Source organism: Elephas maximus, chromosome 9 (assembly GCF_024166365.1).
Source record: "Elephas maximus indicus isolate mEleMax1 chromosome 9, mEleMax1 primary haplotype, whole genome shotgun sequence".
NCBI lineage: Eukaryota > Metazoa > Chordata > Mammalia > Proboscidea > Elephantidae > Elephas > Elephas maximus.
Window position 1 is genome coordinate 100,574,805 of NC_064827.1, and position 26,115 is coordinate 100,600,919.

Genomic DNA, 26,115 nt, shown 5'->3' on the forward strand with positions numbered 1-26,115 from the left:
AAGAATAATTTCAAACAACTATTTACTCATGAATGAGAGATTTGGTTTCTAATCTCATAACCCAGAAATTGAGGTTGATGCAAGCTTCCTGAGATTGAAAATCAGCTTTATAAAATCCTAGCTTTGTCCTTGCTCATATCAGTGGTTTCTGGATATAATCATGGATTACTGCAGGCTCAGCATAATCCACTGAGCCTTAGACGTGAATGGTTCCGGGTTCAGGACACTCACTTTTTTAATACAATAGCCACAAAAAAAAAAAGCTTGCATCTTCTTTCTGTATCACTTGTGCAAGGAAGGGTTAAGTATCACAGAGAATCTAAGGGAAAATTACTGTGAGCCATTAATGACACTGTTTCTCTGCCTCACATGAATTTGAAGATGGCTCTTACCGGAAAAATACATTCCAACGTACTTTTTTGATTATTACATTCGCCTGTATGTAGATTTACAAAAGTCTCAGAAAGACTAAAGAATTGTAAGAGAAGAAGAGATAAAAGGGTGAAAAATTATCACAAGTCTTCCTTTTTTGAGAGTCTTTTTGTTTTGCTGTTTTAAACCTTCCTTTTCCTCAATACTTCTTAACCCTGAAGCATGGTCATAAATGTGATCTTCTCATATTTCAAGTTATTTTCAATTTTTAGACTGTCTAATAAAATAACAACTCATCAAGAAAAACAAAATGATTTCAAAATAAAGGTTTAAACCATATTACCAGCTGCTGTTGAGTCAGTTCCAACCCATGGCAACTCCAAGTGTGTCAGAGTAGAGCTATGCTCCACTGGGTTTTCAATGGCTGATTTTTCAGACATAGATTGCCAGGGCTTTCTTCCAAGGCACTTCTGGGTGGACTTGAATCTCCAGCCTTTCAGTTAGCTGAGGAAGTTAACCATTTACACTATCCAGGGACTCTTAAGCTGTAATTACCTGGGGGCATTACACCTTTCTAAATGTGTTTTGAATTCTAAGGACTGTGTTGACTAAGAAAAACCCACTTCTACTTGTGTAAGGGCAGGGATTGTCTTAATTTCCTTTGGAATCATCAAAGTGTCCACAATAGCCCACTAGTCATATTTTGGCTATTCAGTCAAGAGCAGAGAAATGCTAGAAAATTTAATTTAGAGGAACCAAACTCCGGTTACTAACTAAAATTTTTTATTCTTTTACTTTCGAATGGTATTTTCTCAACAACCAAAAAATATCCATTCTTAATTTACATTGTTTGTGACGCGTATTCAATTTTTATTCTCCAGACAAGATTTAAAAAAAAACAAATAACAAAATTGAACCACTTAGTATAATTTTTCAACAATACCAACAATCACCAAAAAATACGTGTGTGGTTACAAAGACATGTATATAGGCATATACATGTGTGGTTACTAATATGTGGGTACATATTTTTTTTTATGTGTGCACAGATAGACTTATCTATAGGCACATGTACATACAGGTATGTGTGTGCAGGCATGTATATCTATATATATAATAAACCACACAGTGGACACAAGTACAGATCCTTCTTAGACATAATCAAATACCTCAAGACATTGGTTTTCTGAGTTTGAAGGCTTAGGACCATATAGTCTCATGGAACAACTCAGTGAACTGGCATAATATAGTTCATAAAGTGCGTGTTCTACAAGCCAGTGTGATGAGTAGTATCCGGGGTCTTAAAAGCTTGCAAGTGGCCATCTAAGATACAACTCTTGGTATTTACTTGGACCAAAAGAGAAAGAAGGAAACCAAAGACTCAGAGGAGAAAGTCGTCTACAAGACTGTCTTCACAAACCATGACATCATCTACCCCGAAACCAGAAGAACTAGATGGTGCCCAGCTACCACCACGACTGTTCTGTTCGGGGCTACAATAGATGGATCCTAATAGAATGGGAGAAAAGCGTGAAACAGAATTTAGATTCTTAAAAAGTCCAGTCTTACTGGACTGGTTGAGACTAGAGGATCCCTTGAGACTACTGACCTGAGATAATATCCTTTAAAACTTAAACCAAAATTATCCCTCGAGGTCACCTTTTAGCTAAATAACAAATTGGCTCACAAAATAAAAAATATCACCCATGAGTAAGGAAATCCTTTAAAAAAACATCTATATGAGACCAAATGGTCAAAAACTTCTCTAAAGCAAAAATGAGAAGGTAAGGAGGCAGCGAAACTAGATTACTGGAAATGGAATGGGAATAATGACACATAGTGAAAAATATAACCAATGTTACTGAATAATTTGTATAGAAATTGTTAAATGGGAACTTGCTGTGTAAACTTTCACTTAAGTTAAAATACTATTTAAAAAAAAGAAAGGATGTATGTCATTTCCACTTTGTGTAACTACAAAACTATTTATGTAATAAATAACTTGAATGTACTTGGAAAAGTGAAAATTTTGTTTCTGATTAAAAAGAAGATACCATCTATAGCTAAAAAAAAAAAAAAAAAAGCCCCTGATCAAATAATGGCTGGCATTAGTATTTTATTTGATCTTCCTAATTACACTGTTAGCACCCAGAGGGTAGGACACACCTCTCCCTCCCTCTCTCTCTCTCTCCCCTCTTTCTCTCTCCTTCCCTCCCTCTCTCTCTCTGTAGTTCATTCAGCCCCTGTCCCCTGGGCTATGCACATATGAGGAACTGAAGAAGAGCTTATCAAGTAAGTAAATAAATTATACAAGCAAAAAGCGGGCCAAGGCCACGTATTATATGATCCTATTTACAGGAAATGTCCAGAACAGACACATCCTTAGAGACAGAAAGTACGTAAGTGGTTGCCAGGGCCTGGGGGGAAGAGGGACGGGGAGTGACTGCTAATGGGGTACAAGGTCCCCTTCTGGAGTGATGAAATTGTTCTGGAACTACATGGAGGGGATGGTTCCACAACACTGTGAACGTACTTAGTGCCACTGAACTGTAAATTTTCAAATGGTTAAAATAGTGAATTTTACCTCAATTAAAAAACAAAGGCCAGATTGCAAAACACGAACACCATTTATATGTCCATTACCTATCTAGCCCTCCTTTCCACATTCCTGCCCCACCCCCAGCACAAACCTCACCAAACGGTTGCGGGCAAATCAATACAACAGAATGGAACCATCTCCTCACTTCCAAAGTCACATCGGCACCCCCAACAATTAGTCTTTACTGGAGACTCATAAGTCACGAGAAAGCAAAAATTCCAAAACTCAGAACTTCCTCCCACAAGTGATGATCAGAGTCAATGGCCCAGGCCTGGCTTTTCTGTTACATGTACACCCATGCGAGTTATTTTGAGGTGATCACACCCACAGTGGTTTCTGTGGTCACCAAATCAGGGCTCATCAAGAAGTGTACAACGGCTCTCTGTTCACCAGCAAGTCGGCCCACCCAGGATCCTGCTCAGCAACAGTGGCTGAGGTTGTTCCCAGAAGCAAATCCCCAAAAGGTAGCACCAGATCTGGTCCCAGCAGAGGGAGGTGAGAAGGGAGAAAGCCTGAAGACCGGAAAATTCAGGAAGGAGAATCGAGCTAAGAAGAGCCTACAGGTAGAGGGAAGCTGCCCACAGGTCAGTCATCCAGCCCTCAGAATGCAGGATGATGGAAATGTCCATTCTATCAAGTCAACTTCCCTCCCAGAAAAGCTTAGAACCAAGAGATAAGCCCTCAGGGCTGCGCCAGCTCTGAATTTACTCCCATCCTAGAGACAATCTTCTATTTATTTTTAGCACCCCAATGTCAGATGTTTTCAGAGAGCGCCTCCCCCTCATAACCACTGCTTTTTTGTGCAGTTAATTACACTCCCAATGACAACTGTTTGAAAAATCCCAAGGCAATTAAGTGTTAGAGAAACATTCCAAGCCGAAATGCTGAGTTCAGCAGCTGTGTGGTAGAGACATTCCCCTCTAGACAGGAGGCAGGCCTAGCCTATGAGGCTCAGGAGCTGGTTAAGGGGGCGGTAAACATAACGAACAAATGAAAAATACCTTGTGAGCTCTTCTTTAATCTTCAAGGGTTCATGTGGGTAGAATTTCACTCTAAAGCACATGGTGTATGGTGGATGAGCTGAAACATCATAAAAAAAAGGCATGAGAAAAGCAGCAAAAGACCATGGGCTCACACATACACAGGGGCATCAGCCATGAAGCCTCACAGACTAGCCTGGGAGGGGTGGGGGCAGGCGGGGGAGAGGGTGATTTTTTGGAAGAAGCAGATATTATGCCCAAGAAAACAAAGCAACAATGACAATAAAATTAAAAAAAAAAAAAAAGTTTGACAGGACACCCAGTGCAGATGTGGAATACAGACCACCTGGTCAGTTAACACATCTTTCCACATCACAGGTCCCCTTCATTGCTCTGTTCTCTCAAGGTGACAGCTCCAGATAACATTTTCTCTTCCTCTTCTTCCCACTCCCTTGTGACAGATAAATTGCCCATAAGCACCATTCATGTTTTTGGCCTACTAAGAGAATTTTTAGCCTGTGAGGTGGAAAAACGTCACTGCCCACGGTTAGTTTTCCCAAAATGGCAGTCCTTCGAATTAGAACCAAGATTGTAAAAATGAAGTCAGCCATACACAGGTCCTTCTGTGTAGATTTTTAAGATCATCTATCAGTGAGGCAGCCACCTATATGAAAATCAACACTTTTATTGCTTCCTGGCTTATCTGAATCAAAATAGCACCATGGAGGCTGAAATAGTGGTTGAGGGTCATGATTCTGGAATGTTCTAATTGCATCAACTATCCAGAATGCAATCCTCCTTTCAGTACATGACCAGTTAATGAGACTCTAGAGGACTTCCTTCATTCCAACACACCTTTAATTATAAGTCCACTAGTGAGTTCCAATATTACCTTAATAAATGAACCCGCGTGTAGTGAGATGCATTTTAGATTACAGCTGAGATATAAAATGAGCAACTTAAAATCAAGGAAATATGGTTGTTAGTAGTACTAGTTCTATGGATCTGACAGATGTGCTCATTGTTTGCCTTTTTATTAGTATAGTTGCCTGGGATCAGCTCTGAATCTACATCCAAATGAGAACAGAAAATAGCATCCAATTCTCCCCAAACTTATGTTTCAAGATAAAAAACCAAACAAACAAAAAAACCAAACCCATTGCTGTTGAGTCGGTTTTGACTCATAGCAACCCTATAAGACAGAGTAGAACTGCCCCATAGGGTTTCCGGTTAGCAGCCAAGCTCTTAACCACTGCTCCACTAGGGCTCCAAATTTCAAGATAAACCCAAACACCAAACCCTGTGCTGTCGAGTCGATTCCGACTCATAGTGACTGTATAGGACAGAGTAGAACTGCCCCATAGAGTTTCCAAGGAGCACCTGGCAGATTCGAACCGCCGACCCTTTGGTTAGCAGCCATAGCACTTAACCACTACGCCACCAGGGTTTCCGATTTCAAGATAAGCAGGGGTTAAATCATTAGCCAGTACTATAATGCCTGTATAGAGACAAGTTCTTTATATAGAAAGAAATATCACCATCAAATAGGAATACATAAGGAGGATGACTTAATATAGAAAACAAATCTGCTTAAAAAATAATTTGATAGAAAGGATCCAAATCACAGGAAAACCCAGCAGCATCTTGCTGACTATCTCAGCAGAGGAAAAACTGATTACACACACACACACACACACACACACACACACGCACACATGAACTCTTCCCATTGAAGAGCCCTTACTTCCCCACCAGGGACTACCACATTTCTTATCTGAGTTGGTTGCTCCTAACGTGGCTCTGTGTTCCCTAGATTCAAGAAAGAAAACACTTTTCTGAAGCTCTAGAAGAAAATGGACACCTCTTACCAGGGGTGGATTAACCGGTAAGCAAAGTATGCACGAGCTTAATAGTATTTGCTTACTAATACATAGTGCACAATTTCACATGGGTTGAAAATCACGTGAAATTGTGCGCTACAGATTAGTCAGTAAGCACGAGTAAGCCTGTGTGTACCTTGCTCACTGGGTAATCCATCCCTGCCTCTTACATACCACAGAGACAATGTGGAAAAGACACAAATGATTCTCAAGTCATTCATCTTTCATAAAATCTAGAAATTCAGTTTAAACTCAAAATATTTATATCTTTACACATTCTGTTTTCTTTAATTTTTTTAAAATCACCACTCTTAAATAATTAAAGAAAATATTTTTTAAAATTAGAAAACCTCTGGCTTGTCCTTAATAAAAAGGACTAGACTGTTTTTAAAGAGAGAACAACAGAGCAATAGATCAGTAGAAAATGGAAGAGAGGAGTTTTCTTTCTTTTTTCTTCCTCCCTTTTCTTTCTTTTGCAAAATTAACACATATTCAAACACAACGAATGAATATAGACAGACAGATAGATGTCATCCTCCCTCATTTTCCTTCATTTTGTCTTTACTCCTGCCACTTCTGTCCTTTACTCCTACCCTGGTGGTGAAGTCCTTAAAGCACTCGGCTCCTAACTGAAAGGTTTGTGATTTGAACCCACCAGCCGCTCGGTGGGAGAAAGGTACCACGGTCTGCTTCTGTAGAGATTTACAGCCTTGGAAACCCTGTGGGGCAGTTCTAGTTCATCCTGTAGGGTCGCTATGAATCAGAGTTGGCTCAGCGACAGTGGGTTTGGGTTTTTTGGGGTTTTCTGTCCTTTGTGTCCCCACTCCATCCCCACACTCTCCAACGACTGTTAACGACTTCATCTGTATTCTTCCACTTTTTTGTCATCTTCACACGAATATATTCAAGCATGGAGGGAATTTTTAAAATAATTTGTTCTCACAAAACCAGATCGTACTATATATGTTTCTTTTGCTTTTCTCGCTGAACTCTATACCCTGGCCACCCCACTGATGCTGTTGTTAGTTGTCACTGAGTAGACTCTGACTCGTGGCCATCCCTCTAGGAAAGTAGAACTAGATCTAATTCATCCTTTATAGTAAGTGCATGATTGTTTATATGGATACACCAGAATTTACCCAACTATTTCCTGCATGTAATCACAGACTAAATTAACACAAGGTACTAATAATACCCACTACCCATCAGTTTATCGTACTGCAGTGGCTTGCATGTTGCTATAATGCTGGAAGGTATGCTACCAGTATTTTGAACACCAGCAAGGTCACCCACGATGGACAGGCTGCAGCAGAACTTCCAGACTAAGACAGACTAGGAAGAAAGTCCTGGCAATCTACTTCTGAATATTAACTAATGAAAAGCCTATGGATCACAACAGAACATTCAACGATCATGAAGATGGCACAGGACTGGGCAACGTTTTGCTCTGTCGTACATGGAGGTCGCCGCAAGTCAGAGCCTGCTTGATGGCAACAAAGAACAAATAGTGACACATTCACCACCAGACCCATTATCAGAGAAGGGATTAGAGCAGGCAGCAGAAAAACAGGAGGAAGCGCTTTTCAAGTCAGAAATTTTCCATTTTCCTCTAGCATCGTATATCTTTAATAAGCTCCCTACTGTGTCTTTCTCCCATATCAACCCAGCTTCTTTGGCTCCATGTCACCAATAAAAGAAAAAGCAGAGAGTTCCTCTGTGGAGTTAAAAGAACCACATGGTTTTAGCATCTTGAACCACGAACAGGACCAGGAACCTTCTCTGACAAGATGCTCAACCTCATCGCTGAGGCCTGAAGGAGTCACAGCTACAGGGGGCTTCTCCTTGAAGAACTCACTCCCAAGGTTCTAGATAAAAAAAAATTATGTTGTAAAGCAAGTATGAAGGCTAATGAATGCTTCTTTAAGGGTTGCAACAGGCTGAAAAGATAGTTCCCCCCCCCACCCCCGCCTCAAAAAAATGTTGATCTAGCTATGGAGGACAAGATTCATGAGGGTATGGACCTATATGTCTTGGTCAGCATTTTATCCTCAGAGCTGATATTGGAAAAAAAGATTGACTGCTCGTTTAGCTGAATGAATGAATGACGGGCTCTAATCTTTGAGGCAGATGTCAAGGAGAACATTCAGCCCCTGACATCACATTCATCCCTTAACGTCTCTGACAGAGTCAAAATGCTGGTCTAGCGGGTCCGTGGTCTCAATCATTACATTAATTCCTAGGTTTATATTATGAGAACCTCTGGTCCTATTTCTTAATTTCTAGTTCTGTTCCTTAATATATGAAACAGATTCAGAGACTCTGGAGTTGGCTAGAATAACTGCTTCTACAGAGAGGATTAATTCCATCAGCAAATATTAATTGAACAAATACTAACTGGCAGGCATTGTTTAAGATCTTGTACAAATAACAGCAGCTGTGAACAGAGAAAAATTCAACCCTTGTGGAGCACACATTCCTTTGGAGTAAACAGGTATAAAATCAAAATAAATAAGTGAAATTTATAGGACATTTCTGTTGTTAGCTGCCATCGAGTTGGCCCCCAACTCATGGTGATTTCATGTACAACAGGATTCGATCGTTGTGATCTCAGGGTTTTCACTGGCTGCTTTTTGGAAGTAGATCACCAGTCCTTTCTTCCTAGTTTGTCTTAGTCTGTAATCTCCACTGAAACCCGTTCAGCCTCATTGCAACATGCAAGCCTCCACTGATAGATGGGTAGGTAGCTACACACGAGGTGCGTTGGCTGGGAATTGAACCTGGGTCTCCCACATGGAAGGTGAGAATTCTACCACTGACTCACCACTGCCCTTGCATATATGACATTAGAAGTTCATTAAATGCTATGGAGAAGAATAAAGCAGAACGGATTTAAGAAGAAAGAGAAGACAAACCCCTACCTCTGTTCCCTCCTATCATCAAAACTCCAACCAAATCCACAAAGGCAAGTGCAATTCTCTTTACTACTTCCTAGAACACCAACTCATTTAACATTTTAAGTCATAAGCAAGGGGGTGGGGGGGAGTCACCTTTCAGCCCAAATATGGTAGCACTGGACTTGGGGTGAGAAGCCCATGCACCCATACCAGCTGTAGATGCTAAAAAAGGAGCCTTCCCAGGTTCAACCCAGCCCTTGGCATTCGCTTCCTGGGACAAGTCCAAGGTCAGTAATCCCCTTGTAGAGGTGTAACTGTCTCCTCTCCCAAGCTAAGTGTCTCTGCCCAATTCAGCTTCAATGTCTTCCTGTTCTTAAGCTACAGGGGAAAGGAGGTGAAGTAAAGGATGACTCCAATCTCTGCCAAACATCTGGCACAGAAGCAGTCACTGGGAACCTCTGAGGAAGGCGCTGCCCGTGGAGCAGGAAGCACCTGGCGTGGAGGTAATACGTGGGCAATGAGCCCCAAACCCTGAACTTGGACCTTCCTCCAGCAGTGTCATCACGAACAGACGATATGTGCGTTTACTGGACAGAGTGTCAGAATCAACCCCTAGGAGACTTTATGGCCCAGCTCTACTGCTGACACAAAGTCCACAGCATTCTTGACAGGGCACACGGGACGGCAGGAGACAGGGGATTCATCAGGGGATGTGCCCTAGAGTTTTGAGGAGACTTCCAACAGTGACCTTGAGCAAGCTCCTAAATTCTCTGCTTCCCGCTCAGGAAGAGGGGAGGCTGGATCAGCCACCATGCCTGCATCACAGAAGTGTTTGAATGGATCTGAAGAAGTCTTAGAGTTTCTGGGTGGTGAAACAGTTAACAAACTGGACTACTAACAGGAAGGTTGGAGGTTCGAGTCCACCCAGAGGTGCCTTGAAAGAAAGGCCTGGCAATCTATTTCCTAAAAATCAGCCATTGAAAACCTTATGGAGCTCAGTTCTACTCCAACACACATGGGGTCTCCATGAGTTGGAGTCGACTTGACAGCAACTGGTTTGGAAGAGGTCTTGTCATGTGCACCACAGGGTGCTCCCTAGACATGAATTTCTGTTTTGGGGGGGTTTTCGTGTGTGTGTGTGTGATAAACAGTTTAGAAGAAGGGGGGTGGTAAGATGGAGGGAGGAGAGGGAGAAGACTAAATGGAACTTAACAACTCAACACCACAGCTGAAAACCATTTGCTCAGCCATGTAAGTGCTAAACACAGAGAATACCACTGAGGAGCAGAGAAGGGTAAAGTGCAAAAATCACTTTAAATGCCAGGAGCCTATAACAGGACTGAGCACAGCAGGGCTCCCTGCTCACAGCTGGCAAGCTACCTGCCAGACAGGGCTGGGGAGGACAAGGGCAGCTCTGGTGGCACCTTGTTCCGTCAGCCCAGCCCAGGTATCATCATTCTGGTAGTTTGTGAGCACAAGAACACAGGCCAAGGCACAGCCATTTATAAGGCTGAGACAGACTTTCTCATTCCCACTTTGAAACTTTGCCCAGAAATGTCGTCGGGAATAGCAAAAGGTTAGTTGAGTAGGTTCCCCGGTGAAAATTAAAAAAAGCAAAAAACAAAACCAACTTTCTGTTTTTAACCAAGAGTCCCTGGGTAGCACAGATGGTTAAGTTCTCGCCTGCTAACCGAAAGATCGGAGGTTTGAGTCCACCTAGAGGTGCCTTGGAAGAAAGGCCTGGCGATCTACTTCCATCAAATCAGCCATTACAAACCCGAGGGAACACAGCTGTAGTCTGAAACCCGTGGGGTCACCATGAGTCGGAATTGACTCCACGGCAACCGGTACTGGTATTTTAACCAACAACCTTTCTCAAAGCTCTTTTAAAAAACAAAAATAGGATTTTTTTTTTTTTTTTAGAGAAATATCACTTAGCTTTTCTTAAAATGCATGTCTTTCTCCAATCATCTTAAAGAACCATAGGAAAATTAAAAATAAGACTAATAACTTCAGGAATATGATATGACCTCATGATCTTTCTCACACAGAGTCTGGCTTACAGCTATGAACGTTTCCCCCCAAACTTCTTAAAACGGCAGTTTAAGGAGCGAGCCTGTGGCTGTAACAGACTGTGGGGCAATTCCCACACCTGGAAGACATCTCCTCTTGGGCCTCTCTCTTTTGAGATGTAACTGGAATAAAAGGCATCAATCTGTCAGACTTTCAGACCCTGCAGACATATTGCAAAGGGTCTGATGCTACAGACAGAACCTCTAACACCCCACAAATATGAGGCTCTCTTTCCAAAAGACCCTAAGTAGCCATTAGAGGCCCCCGGCCTGTTGAGGGCAACCGATGCGTTTTTATACTTAACCAAATGCACATTCTCCCTCCTCAGTCTTCCTGGGGAACTTTTCTAGAGAGAGGACTGGGGTGCACGCCCCTGCCTCCCCAAAGTGCAGATGGTAGGCATAGTGACTCTAATGGATTCATCTGCACCTTCTATAAGGAAACAGCTGGGGAGACAAAGTATTTCTGCGCATGCACACAGTGACGCTAGGACACCAAAAGGGCAGAGTATTACTCACCGAACAAACTATAACTCTTGGGATACGCTTAATGTGCCAGCTACAGGGAACTTAGGCTACATTAACGACAGCTCTCTTCAAGTAGGAAATGATTATTATCATTTAACGACGACCGTTACCATGGTTAGCAACAGCCATGGTCCCTTCATCACGCATACTGAAATTATAACCAGCAGCCTCTAAGCCTCTGTTGGTGCTGTGTTGCCTCTACTTCCAAAGCAGAGATTTTTTTAATTGCACCTAACTCCTCCTGTTATAGTTTTCTCTTACGCTTTTATCACACACACTGGTGCACACACATATGCAGGTACTAAATGAAGTCATACTATAAATTCTCCCCTAGGGGACACAGGTTCTCACAAATACTTGTTCTCTGAATTCTCTGCCCACCTACGCCTGTTCAGAAGCTCTAACAGGGCCTTCTGTGTCCAACGCTTCTTCTCTCAAGCTCACCATTTGGACAAATTGCTGTGGCCATACTTGAAACACTCAAGCTCCATTTCCTCATCTGTAAAATGGGGGTAATGATAAAACCAGTCACAGAGCCGGGGTTGGCAAACTTCCGGTAAAGGGCCACAGAGTAAATAGTTTCCACTTTGTGAGCTACACAGTCTCTGTCTCAATTACCCGACTCAGCTGTTGTAATGCGAAAGTAACTTCAGACAACATGTAAACAAATGGGCACGGCTGTGTTCCTAAAAGGGGTCCCTGGGTGGTACAAATTGTCAATGCCTTCAGCGGCTAACCAAAAGGTTGGAGATTTGAGTTCACCTAGAGGTGCCCTGGAAGAAAGGCCTGGCAATCTACTTCCAAAAAATCAGCCATTGAAAACCCTATGGAGCAGTTCTACTGTGAAACACATGGGGTCACCATGAGTCAGCATCGACCCCAAGGCAACTTGTTTGGTTTTGGCTTTGTGCCCCTAAAAAGCACTGACATTTAAAGTTTATATAATTTTCTTATATGATAAAATAGCATCCATCTTTTGATTTTTTCCCCAAGCATTTAAAAATGTAAAACCTAGTTCTAGCCCACAGGCTATATACAAAAGCAGCTTGTTGGGCCTGGTTTTGCCCACAGGCCATAGTTTGCTGACCCTTGATATACAGAGGGCTTGGTGATGTTAAGGAAGTCGATGAGTGTAAAGCACTCTGCAGACTGCCTGAGACCTAAGTGCTCAACCTATAGTAGTTACTGTTACTCTGAAGAGCAAAGAAAAAACCCACGTGGTTGAAATAGAGCCATTCAACTGGATATGGCTGACCACGGTGTAGAAGTGAGGGGGGAGACTTCCATTTCTCAGGAAGAGTCAGGATGAAGGTAGACCCAGACTTTCCAGCCCAGGAAGTCGAAAAATACTTCCCTAGGCATGAAATAGGTGCATAAATTAAGAGGTTATTTGGCAATCCTGGCATGTAAGGAATAACTTCGCTGCCTGAGCCTGAGGCACAGTGAGCTGAGGATTTTGGCAAGAAAAGTTAGCAAGGGTACATGAACCTGAAGCAAATGATCCAGGTACCTGCTTGCTGCGGAGGGTGTATAACTAGCTGGACCCACAGGGGTCATGCGGTGAATTTAAACCAACTAGTAGTAATAGTAATAATAATAGTGACAGTCAAAATTCAATTACTTACGTAATTTGATACCGATAAGATTTTACACCATAAAATTACATCTACAAATGAGGCATTATAAAGGATGTCTGTAGGGTAATGCTATTCAGCTATATGCATCCCCTCCCTAATGGGCTCAGCTTTGCTCTCCCCTGAAGCATGCTGGGGATGAATTTGGGATGGACTTAGGCTAAGGTACAAGGCTGGGAGGGTCATGGCTAGGCCAGTGGCCAAGGCCGAAAAACGCCTTAGCAACAAGAAAGAAAACATCTAGGCCTGGACGTGAAGTCCCTGGGAACACTGACTGCCCAAGGACATGGGAGAAAACGATGAGCCTTGGTCCCAGCTAGAATGGTATATAAGCTTGGGTCCCTTGCTAGGTGGTTGCGGAAAATACTCTAGCCAGTCACCACTGGAGAACAGCTGCTTGCCTGTGTCAGTAAGTTTCCCTGAATAAATGTATGAATTTGGAAAGGGCTATGTGTCAGTTCTTCGAATTATCTGCCGGACACACAGCGAGGGTCTTCCCTTGCTGGGGCTGTCCCCCAACAATGTCCAAACAAAGTGAAACAGAAGTGCATAAAGCATTCCTAAATTGACCCACATTTGAATCACCTCTGATACTCATATACCAAGTGTGGAACTTCTTAGCTCATCATGGGTATCATTCAGTTATCTATGCGGCCAAAACACATGTAGTTTTGAATCAGGTGGCCCATTTCAAAACAATATGGGCCCTCCTGAAGGAATAGGGAAGCCCCTAGAAGTATCTTCCAAGTGGTATAAGGGGTTCCTCCATCAGAAACTCCTTTTCTTTCTGATCTTTCTGCTATTTATGTGACTCTTCCCTACTTCCAGTGAGGAGGAGTTCTGGGTCCTCCCTACATCCAAGTATCCGCCATTGTACCCAATCAAAATGATGTCGATATTGCTGCCAACTACATAAGGATAAGGTTAAAAATTAGAAATTTGGAACTTGTCAAACATTCACATCATTTAAAATTGCATGTTATATAATTAAGTTATTTTTGTCTTTGCTATTGTTACCATGGGATTTCCCAGATGGTGCAAATGGTTAATGCATTGCTGCTAACCAAAAAGTTGGAGGTTCAAGTCCACCCAGAGGTGCCTCAGAACAAAGGCCTGATTATCTATCTGCTTCCGGAAAATCAGCCATTGAAAACCCAGTGGTGCACAGTTCTACTCTGACACACATGGGCTTGCCATGACTTGTTCAAACCAGTAGACTCGAGGCAACTGGCTTTATTGTTGCCATTATTGGTTTCATATTGGGAAATAAAGCACAACATGGATACCATTTGTAAGCCCAAATTGCATTGGCTCTCCGATAAAAGGATCAAAGAAGGAATTTTTTTTTTAATTTTGTTGTGTTTTAGGTGAAAGTTTACAACGCAAATTAGTTTCATTCAAAAATTTATATACAAATTGTTTTGTGACATTGGTTGCAATCCCCACAATCTGTCATGCTCTCCGCTTTCCCTTTATACCCCTGGTTCCCCAGGTTTCCTTTCCCTTCCTGCCTTCTCATCTTTGCTTTTGGGCAGGTGTTGACCATTTGGTCTCATATGCTTGATAGAACAAAGCACGTTCCTCACATGTGCTGTTGTTTGTTTTATAAAAACGCAGTTCCGTCGAGTCGATTCCGACTCATAGCAACCCTATAGGACAGAGTAGAATTGCCCCATAGAGTTTCCAAAGAGCACCTGGCAGATTTGAACCGACAACCCTTTGGTTAGCAGCCATGGTTTCCATTTGTTTTGTAGGCCTGTCTAATCTTTGGCTGAAATGTGGACTTGGGGAGTGGCTTCAGTTCTGAGTTAGCAGGGTGTCCAGGGGCCATAGACTTGGGGGTTCCTCCAGTCTCTGTGAGACCAGTAAGTCTGGTCTTTTTTTGTGAATTTGAATTTTGTTCTACATTTTTCTCCCACTCTCACTGGGATCCTCTATTGTGATAGTTATCAGAGGGGCCAGTGGTAGTAGCCAGGCACCATCTAGTTTTCTGGTCTCAGGCTGGTAGAGGCTGTGGCTCACGTGGTTCATTAGTCCTTTGGACTAATATTTTCCTTATTGCTTGGATTTTCTTCATTCTCCTTTGCTCTGGCATAATGGAACCAACAGATGTATCTTAGGTGGCTACTCACCACAGTAGGATGTAGAACATTTTCTTTATGAACTATGTTATGCCAAATTGACCTAGATGTCCCCTGAGACCATGGTCCCCAGCCCTCAGCCCCAGTAACTCAGTCCCTCAAGGTGTCTGGATGTGTCTAGGAAGTCTCTATGACTTTGCCTTGGTCAAGTTGTGCTGATTTCTCCTATATTGTGTGTTTTTCCCTTCACCGGAGTTAACACATGTCTACTGCCTAGTTAGTGATTTTCCTTCCCCACCCTTCCCCTCCGTCGTAACCATCAAAGACTGTTTTTTTTTCCCTGTATATAAAGCTTTTCTTGGCTTTTTACAATAGCGGTCTCATACAATATTTGTCCTTTTGTAATTGACTTATTTCACTCAGCATAACGCCCTCCAGATTCTTCCATATTGAGAGACGTTTCACAGATTCATCATTGTTCTTTATCATTCTGTAGCACTCCATTGTGTGTATGTACCATAGTTTGTTCATCCATTTATCTGTTGATGGGCATCTAGGTTGTTTCCATCTTTTTACTCTTATAAAAAATTCTACAATGAACATGGGTGGGTATATATCTATTCATGTGACGACTCTTATTTCTCTAGGATATATTCCTAGCAGTGGGATTGCTGGATCATATGGTATTTCTATTTCTAACTTTTTAAGGAGTCACCATATCATTTTTCGTACTGGTTGTGCCATTTTGCATTCCCACCAGCAGTACATAAAAGTTCCAATCTCCCTGTAACATCCCCAACATTTGTTATTTTCTGGTTTTTTTTTTTTGATTAGTGCCAGTAATATTGGGGTAGGATAGTAATCTCATTGTAGTTCTGATTTGCACTTCTCTAATGGCTAACGATTGCAAGCATTTCCTCTGTGTCTATTAGTTGCCTGAATGTTTTCTTTGGTGAAATGTCTGTTCATATCATGCTTATTTTTTAATTGGATTATTTGCTTTTTGTTGCTGAGGTATTCTACAGATTTTAGTATTCTATAGATTTTAAAGATTAGACCCTTGTCGGATATGTCATAGCCAAAATTTTTTTTCCAGTCTGTAGATTCTCTTTTTACTCGTTCAGTAGAGTCTTTTGATGAGTATAAGTGTTTAATTTTTAAGAGATTCCAGTTACCTACTTTATCTTCAGTTGTTTGTACATTGTTAGTTACGGTTCGTATTGTATTTTTGTTACCCAGTTAGGGTCCGTGACCTGGAGCAGTCAAGCCAATGAAACATACTCCAAGGCAGAAAAAGAGAGAAAGTTTATTAGGGGGTGACACCAGTGGACAGTCCAACAGCAACGTTGGCTGTCTTCATGGAGCCCCAAAAGGCAATTTCTACATCAGAGCTTATATATCATTTTTCCAAGGGTTACTTAGTGTCTTCAGGCACATAGCCCACAGATGGTTGGAGGAGTATATATTACAAGACAATTACAAGAAACTCTTTATTAGACTAAAGATATGCGTGCCCAACATCTAGACTCTAACTGAGATAAGGAGCAAGAAAAAAAGAAAGTTACAGACCAAAAGTGTCAGGCAGCCTTCCTAGCTGCTGCCTTGCAGGCTGAAGGTCATTCCCCAAGGGAACAAAGAAAAGGAGGGAGACCAAGGCTGCAATAGCTGAGAAGGCCCCACACCACTTTGGAAAGAGACTAGTGCAGCTCATGGAATAAAAAAGGACATTGAAAGTGAGAGTGTACAAAATGCCAAGCAAAAAAAAACTTACAGGTTACTTAGAGGATCATTATAGCATTAGTTATGTCAAGCTCTCAATCACCCATTTGGAAAAGGAGAAAATATGTCATGCAGTATTAGGGTCACGTTTATGCAATGGGTTATGGGTCCTAGCATTGTTGCTATTTTTTCTTCCATGATCTTTGTCGTTTTAGGTTTTATATTTAGGTCTTTGATTCATTTTGAGTTAGTTTTTGTGTATGGTGTGAGGTATAACTCCTGTTTCATTTTTTTTACAGATGGACATCCAGTTTGCCACAACCATTTGTTAAAAAGGCTGTCTTTTCCCCCATTTGATGGACTTTGGTCCTTTGTCCAAGATCAAGTGACCACAGGTGGATAGATTTACATCTGAGTTCTCAATTCTGTTCCATTGGTCTATGTGTCTGTTGTTGAACCAGTGTCAGGCTGTTCTGAGTACCCAGGTTCTGAGATCAGGTAGTATGAGGCCTCCTAGTTTGTTCTTTTTCTTCAATAATGCTTTGCTTATCTGGGGCCTGGAAATTTTTGTTGAAACTGGGAGAAAAAGAGGTACCTGGCGAAACAAACTGAGCTATCACTAGAATAAGAGAAACCAGCTTTAGTTCCAAAGCTGGAAATTTTCTGAGCCCCATGCATGGCTTAAACAAAACTCCCAGCTGCTCTTCCCGGAAATGAGCACTGGGAAGAGGAAAACCGGAAAGAGCAAAATCAGCCCAAACTAAACCATACTAGTTGGGGACTTAGTGCCATTTACATAATGAGTTTTGTTCAGTTGTATATTTTGCTTTATTTTTTAAAGAACATGGCCGTGAACTTCTACATGTGCCCTAAAAGGATCATCTCTAGTTCTATTCAACTAGCATTTATTATCAACCAACTTCATGCATGACCTCATATTAAGTTCTGGACCCTGTGAAGAAATCTTCTAAACTAAATACTGAGGATAAATGATCAGACAAGTATACACATTTGAATAAAGACAATGGGATAGGCTGCCCCAATAGGTCCAGAGAGTAGGGTTACTGTCGCCAAGGGCGTTAGCAGAAGAAGAGTATGCGAAGCTTTACTGTCAAGAAGAATATGCTCAAGTTCAGCACACACACACACACACACACACACACACACACACAAAAGGCCCATACATAAAGGGAAAAGAAATTGAGCCACAAAGCAAAGGCATGAAGGGTGTGGGAAGTTAGCCTGGAAGGACAAAACGAGTTGGGTGCCATGCATCTAAACTGGCCTCAGGAGTGAGTTTGGGACCTGTCACTCTTCTCCTTCCGTTCCTTAGACCACAGCAAAATTTACTCCTTTGATACTCTCATGCCAGCCCCCAAAAAATCTGTTTCCTATTGATGAAATCATCCAGCAGCAAGGTTAGCCCCAAGGGGGATGTTGGAAAGCTAAGGAGTGCTATATAAACGTGAAATACCACAAATATAACCATCAGAGCAGGAATTATACCGCCATCTGTGATGGCGAGTTTTATGTGTCAACTTGACTAGGCTATACCCAAAAACCAAACCCGTAGCCGTTGAGTCAGTTCTGACTCATATTGACCCTACAGGGCAAAGCAGAACCACCCCATAGGGTTTCCAAGGAGCGGCTGGTGGATTCGAACTGCTAACTTTTGATTAGCTATTTAATCAAACACTAATCTAGAGGTTGGTATGAAGGTATTTTGTAGATGTGGTTTAAGTAAAGGAGATTATCCTTAATAATAAGGGTGGGCCTCATGCAATTGGGTGAAAAGCCTTAAGAGTAAAACTGAAGTTTCCCAAGAAAGAAAAAGTTCTACCTAAAGACTATAAAAGAAATCCTGCCTGACTTTCCAGCTTGCTGGTTTGCCCTACAAATTTTGGACTTGCCAGCCTACACACAACCACCTGAGCCAATTCCTTAAAATAAATCTCTTTACATGTATGTATATAAGTATGTTATATATGTATGAGAGTGTGTGGGTATAAAATCTCCTATTGGCTCTGTTTCTCGGGAGAACCCTGACCAATATGCCATCTCAGGATTGCAAGGAGAGTCATCCTAACTTCTGGGAAGGAGCACTACACACATCAGCCAGCAGCTTTACTCAATATTGCTATTATGTCTGAGTCAACCCATGTATTTTGCAGAGGCTGGAAGTCCTCCCCAAGCTGATTTGTATGCAAAAGCCATTTCCAAGAACCCTTGGGCCTTCAGGGTGCTTGGCAGCAGCACAGCACTGGTAAATAGAGCAAGAATAAGATCTTAGCTACCCTGTTGGGCTTAATCAGGCTTCACACAAGCACCAGCCAGGATTAAGCAGAGAGCTTGTTTAAGAGAGTAAGTGGACTTTCTTTCACTGAGGTCTCTGTTTTTACAGTGTATGCTTTATACATAACACACTTTGATTTCTTTCTTAGTTTTTGCATAAAGTTTTATCTCATTTTGTTTATTTTCTCAAAAATTTTATTACCAAGTGATATATGAGTATATACTCATTATAAAAGTTCTGAGTAAAATATAACTATCTATATAATAAAATGCGGAAGCCTCCCTTCTGTCTATCCCACTCTCTTCCCCAGAAGTAAGCACAGTTTAGTATATCTTTCCAGCTCTTGTTCTTTGCACTTATATATTCATATAGAAATAATTTTTTATGTTAATATAAATGGATCATTCTATATGTGGTATTTTTATTTCCTTTTTTTAACTCAACACTAAGTCTAACAAATATTTCTGTATCAATAATATATATTCTGTGCCATTCTTTTTAGTGACTACATCTCTTCTTCTACATCATTTTATTAAGCCTTGACAAAATTGCTGGCCTTTTCATTGTTTCCAATTCTCAGTGTTCTAAACAATACTGCAACAGACATCCTTGCATAATATACGCTTATGCGGGAATACATTTTGCTTTAAAATCAATTCATAGAAATGGACTTGCTGGGTCAAGAGGCATAAGCATTTTTAGTCTGGAAAGCAGCCAAATTTCCCTCCAAAATGGCTTTACCAGTTTATACGCTGCCACCAAAAGTGTTTCCCTCATCCTCATTAACCCTGGATATTATCAATATTTTTAAATTTTCTCAGCATAAGAAACAAAATACTTGCCTTAATTTGCATTTCCCTTGTTACTAATGATGCTGAGCATCTTTTTATGAGTTTATTGGCCACTTATTTTTTTTATTTTTATTTGTTCTGTGTCTCTCTTGCATATTTTTCTATTGGCTTATTTTCCTTTTGGTTTGTAGCATCAGGTTTGAAATACTCTGCATATAACTATTCTGTTATATATTTTGCAAATGTTCTTCCCATTATTTTGCTGGTGTTTTAACTTGTTTATCTTTTGTCTTATAGTCATCCATTCAACAAACATTTATTGAGAATCTACTATGTGCAATGAACAAACCAGATATTCTGGTTCAAAAAGGTTAATATTTGCACAGATTTGTCAGCATTTTGCTTTGTTCCTTCTGGGATTTATGTTTTCCTTAGGACGCCCTGTGCTACCTGAAGATTATAAAAATATACTGCTAAATTTTTACCTAGAACTCTATAAATTGTTAAATGTATTGGACTTTTTGACTCCTCTGGCATTAATTTCATAAATGGTGTGAAGTATGGATTTAGCTTTTTTGTTTGTTTGTTTGCAAGAGGAAAGACAATTACCCAAAATCCATGCCTTGAATGACTATCTTTCCCAGTCTGATATGAAACACAATCTTTATCGTAACCTATTTTTCCATAAATAATGGCTCAGTTTAGGGATTATTTGTTCTGTTCCATTGATTATTTTCCTAATCCTGGGTATGTCTTAATTACTACGTACGTCTCTTACTAAACCAGTTGCCCTCGACTCAATTCTGACTCATGGCAACCCCACATTTTTTCAGAATAGAACTGCACTCTTTTAATTACTATAGCTTATATGGCTTGGCTTGATACAGAACAAAGGCTCGTTCTTGTTCATTTTTACATACTTATTAGCTATTCTTGACTATCTTCTTTTCTAAATGAGCCTTAGAGTCAGTTTGTTAAATGCCATAAAGAGTCTCATTGGAGTTTTCATTTCAAAATTATTGAATGTATATATTAATTTGTGAAGAATTGACTTTATTATCAATATTAACCAGAATCATGAGAAGTCTCCATTTATTTAGATTTTTAAATCTACTCTAGAGTAATACCACAATAAAATTCATAGTTTTATTCATATAGATCTTGCACATTTCTTATTATGTTTTTGTGTAAGAATTTTGTTTTTACTTGTTATTGCTGTTGTAAACAATAGCACTTTTCTTCATGACATTTTAGAAACATTTATATTGTTGTTGTTAGGTGCCATTGAGTCGGTTCCAACTCATAGCTACCCTATGTACATCAGAATGAAACACTGCCCGGTCCTGTGTCATCCCCACAATTGTTGTTCTGCTTGAGCCCATTGTTGTAGCCACTGTACCAATCCACCTTGTTGAGGGTCTTCCTCTCTTTTACTGACCCTCTACTTTACCAAACATGATGTCATCCTCCAGAGAATGGTCCCTCCTGATAATATGTCCAAAATATGTGAGACAAAGTCTTGCCATCCTTGCTTCTAAGAATCATCTGGCCATACTGCTTCCAAGAGAGATTTGTTTGTTCTTCTGACTAAACCAAACTAAACCCACTGCCACCAAGTAGATTCCAACTCATAGAGACCCAAGAGTCCACAGTATATTCAATATTCTTCGACAACACCACAATTCAAAAGCATCAATTCTTCTTCAGTCCTCTTTATTCATTGTCTAGCTTTATTCATCTTGTCATCTGATGTGATTTTCCTGTGTGTTATAAATCCTACCTCTAAGAATAGAGGTGGTCATGTTAATGAGGCAGGACTCAACCTACAAGATTAGGTTGTATCTTGAGTCAATCTCTTTTAAACTATGAAAGAGTAAAGCGAGCAGAGAGATAGGGGGCCACATACCACCAAGAAAGAACCAGGACAACAGTGCGTCCTTTGAACCAGGAGTCCCTGTGCTGAGAAAGTCCTAGACCCAAGGGAAGATTGATGACAAGGACCTTTGCCCAGAGCTGACAGAGAGAGAAAGACTTCCCCTGGATTTGGTACCCTGAATTCAGACTTCTAGCCTCCTAGACTGTGAGACAGTAAATTTCTCTTTGTTAAAGCCATCCACTTGTAGTATTTCCATTATAGCAACACTAGATAACTAAGATACAAAAAGTTAAGGCTTATAGAAAAGCTATGGTTTTAGGATATTAATCTTGTATCCAAGAAGAAAAGCTATTGTGTGTAGAAAGTGGGGAGGGAAGCAGGTTGAGAGCTTGGAAAAATTCAGGAAGCAAGTTTAAGATGCCATCTGGGTCTCTGAGAGGGGATTCAGTATTCCTCAGCCCCCTAGGTTTAGCCAAATGAATGGAGTGTAGGGGCAAGACAACAAAAATCCCAGAGTAGTTTAGGGGGGTACGTAACATTCAACATTCTGTTTGGAACTTCAGAGGAACTACATTGCAGGATGTGAGCACCTTTCCAACTCTAAAGAAATGGTGGTGTGGTGTGTTAAGGCAAAGAGGGAGCCTTAGAGAGTGTCAACAAGTTTTCCCAAGGCTGAAGGGTGGCACAGGAGAGGCTAATAATTTTTTGCCTGTCCCAGAGGTGAATACAGACATGCTGAGAGGCGATGAGTGAAAGAGACCTGGGGTGGGGCGTACAGATGACAAAGTCTATACATAAACAGGTACCATAAGACTATGGCAGGAACCAGAGGCATCAGCAGCACATGCCAGGGCATACTCAAAGGCCAGGCACGACCAGTTGCAACCACAGATGATGCAAAGGCCAAATCAAATGAGACATACCAGAAGAGTGCTCAGAGGACTACCCACAGGTGAGACACCACCCTCCTTACCAGGAAGGCAGCATGGAACATAAACCTCCTCCCTCCTAGTGATGTCATTCGGGGGAGGGGGAGGGAAAGGGGAAAGACTCTTAAGGTAAGAAAATACCCCAAGATGGAGAATGCACTTTCAAGTGACTAAGTTTAAATGACGAGGTGACTAAGGAATTTGTTGAAAGAGATCTAATTCAAAAGTGGCCGATCTTGAGTTAGCCTACAGTGGCGACATTAAATTTTTTGCCCCACCCCCCCAAAAAGACATAGGAGCTTACAAGCAAGTTGAATTCAGTCACAGGGAAATAATGTTATATTTCTTCAGAGTGATATCAATTTTATACACAGCTTTTTTGTTGTTGTTGTTGTTATTGTTGGTATTTTGCTTTTTAATTTTTTTTTCCATCCTGTTGATTTAAATTTATTTTTTATAAATAAAGTATTAAATTGCCCCCCCCAAAAATCAACATCTCAGTCCACATTTGTACCTACAGACATGCAATGGAATAGGGAAATGAGAAGGATAGTCCCTCAGAATGCACGTAGCCTACCTGCGTTTTTAGTAGATAAGGAATGATTAAAAGTTTGACTTAAGGTTCCAGTTCCAGGTAAGATGGACTGTTAGTATCCCATCCATCCTGTCCCTGTCACTGAAAACAGCTATAAATCCTGGTCTGGATACATGGAGCATCTATTTAAGGACTCTAAAAATTAAACAGTAGTAGGCAGATTGAGAAAGAAGACCAGAGTTCAAAGGGCTACTGAAGCAACAGACAGTTCATCCCTTTTTTTCTTCATTATTCCCCCGCCAGGACTCAGAAGACACCTGAAAGTTGCCTTCGGTGTAGGCAGAGGGCTCTGAGAGAAGCTACTACTTCAGGCTTGAGGAAAAGGAAAGGGAGTCCTGGCAGTGACAGCAGCAGAAGGAGATGACTGGGGATTTCTTTTCTGGAAGGTTTTTAACTGCAAATTCAATTTCTTTAATAGCTCAAACTATTCAAATTATGTTTTTCAGATTGGGTAAGGTTTGGTAATTTGTGGTTTTTTGAGGAATTGGTCCATTTCATCTAAACTGTCAAATGTGTGTGTGTAGAGTTGTTCTGTGGGGTCTGTAGTGATAACCCCTCTTTCCTTCCTGATAATGGTAATCTGTGTCTTTTTCTTCATCAGTCTTGCCAGTAGTTCACCAATTTTATTGATCTTTTCAAAGACCTGCTTTTATCTTCGCAGATTTTCTACGCTATGTATTAGTAAACACAGCACCTTGGATGAATCTCAGAGTCAATGTGCGTAGTGAAAAAAGCCTGTCTCAAAATATTATATACTGTATGATTCCATTTATATGACATTCTCAAAAGATGAAACTATACTGGTGGAGAACAGATAAGTGATTGCTAGTGGTTAGGGGAGGGATTTGTGACTACAAAGAGGCAGCATGTGGGAGGTTTTTGGGGTGATAGAACTGTTCTGGGAGCCCTGGTGGTACAGTGGTTATGCATTCGGCTGCTAACCAAAAGGTCAACAGTTCAAATCCACCAGCCACTCCTTGGCAACCCTACGGGGCACTTCTACATTGTCCTATAGGGTCCTATAGGTTGGAATCAACTCAACAGCAAAGGCTCTTTTGATTTAGAACTGTTCTGCATCCTGACTGTGGTGATGGTTACACAAACCTATGCATGTATTAAAATTCATAAAACTGTACAGCAAAATAAAGTTGATTTTATTATATGTTAATTTTAAAAATAAAATTTAAAATGACTTTCTTGAGCTCATCAGAGGAAGAGGTATTGATTCAACAAGTTCTCTGATTTAAAAACTCATATCCAATCAAGTAAGTGTTCGATTAATCAGTTTCTCAATTTAATAAATATTTTTCCTTCTTAGAAAAAATTGAAGTCACCATAAACACAAGTTTGATTATATCTATTTTCAACAAGGTTTTGGGGAAGCAGGCGCTCTCGTATAATGTTATGGTAGTAAGTTGATACAAGGTCTTTGGATGGATATGTATCACTGTGGAAGTTAAAATATGTGTAATTTTGGGCCCAACAATTCCACTTTTAGGCTTTTCTAGTACAAGATGCAAGAATTTACATACAAGCACATTTATCACAATATAATTTGTAACATTTGGATTTACAGAATCTGAACACCTTGCCATCATTGAAGATGAACATTATGCCATGACTGGGGTAGACGGGCCCCAAACAGAAATAATGCTTCTTGATACACATGTTGACCCCGCGTGGGTGCCCACCAGCCAAACACCAAGCTTGAGGGGAAGTCACAATATAATTTATCATAGCCAAATACTAGAAACAAACTTGATGTCTATTAATAAATAAACTATATACAAGCATACAATTAACTATCAGAAAACCATTTTAAAATGAAGCCAATCATCAATTAACAATATTGAAACCAAGAAAAAAACAAACCCGTTGCCGTTGATTCCAACTCACAGCAACCCTACAGGACAGAGCAGAACTGCCCTACAGGGTTTCCAAGGAGCCCCTGGTGGATTTGAACTGCCCACCTTTTGATTAGCAGCTGCAGCTCTTAACCACTATACCACCAGGGTTTCCAACATTATTGAAAGATCTGTAAAATTAATTAAGAAAAAATAGCAAGATGAAGAACTATATAGAGATTGAGCTCATGTTTGTTTATAAAAGGTCTTATATGTGTTAAGTGGCTTATATAGTGATGAACATTCCTGGAAGGATATATAAAATACTGTTAACAATAGTTACCTCTTTGGGATGGGCTTAGAGGTAGAAGGGAGAGGAGAAAGGAAATCATTTTGGTCTTCATTTTAAACCTCTCCGAATTGTTTGAAAAACCATGCACATTATTAAAAAAAATAATTTTCAAAAAAAACTAGTAAGAAACATCAAAGCTTTCGTACAGCATTTGCTCACTGGGACAGCTGACCTTTAGTCAACCGTAGGAAACACCAATCCTGGGAACACCTATGGTGAGAAGGATCTGAATAGAGCAAAGGACCTGAATATCTGTCAGCTGCTGTCATGGGAACGGAAATAAAAGAAGTAGTTCCCCATTGCTCACTAAAAGCAAGTCAGAGTATAAAAGACACATCCAAGGAGAACACTACCTGGAGTTTTGTAACCAAATTCTTCTGATAAATTCATGGATAAATCCCAGGGATTAAACTTACTTTCTCTTGGTTAACAACATATAAGCCCTAGTTTAAAAAACCATTTTCTTTTTAATTTATAGTAAAAGTTAACATTCCCAGGACCTACTTACAAGAACGCAGAAATTCTTGACGCTAAAACATATCATCACCAACAGCAACAAAACTAGGTTTGAGAGCTTGAGAAAACTGCGTCTTTCTCTGTGTGCTAACATCCTTAACTTTATACGGGGGGCTGGGCACTGGGTAAGACCCTTGCCAGTTGCTAGAACCCGAGAGTC

The 26,115-nt window shown here is 40.7% G+C and overlaps 1 protein-coding gene across 2 annotated transcripts in view; it reads right to left on the reverse strand.

Moving 5' to 3' along the window:
- The window catches only part of FRMD3 (FERM domain containing 3), a 367,315-nt gene that overhangs the window by 120,855 nt on the left and 220,345 nt on the right, over positions 1-26,115 (reverse strand). For both annotated transcript variants that reach the window (XM_049896889.1, XM_049896890.1), the window contains one exon: positions 3,973-4,051. In XM_049896889.1, the coding sequence (XP_049752846.1) occupies positions 3,973-4,051 (79 nt within the window). The remainder of the gene's footprint in view (positions 1-3,972; positions 4,052-26,115) is intronic.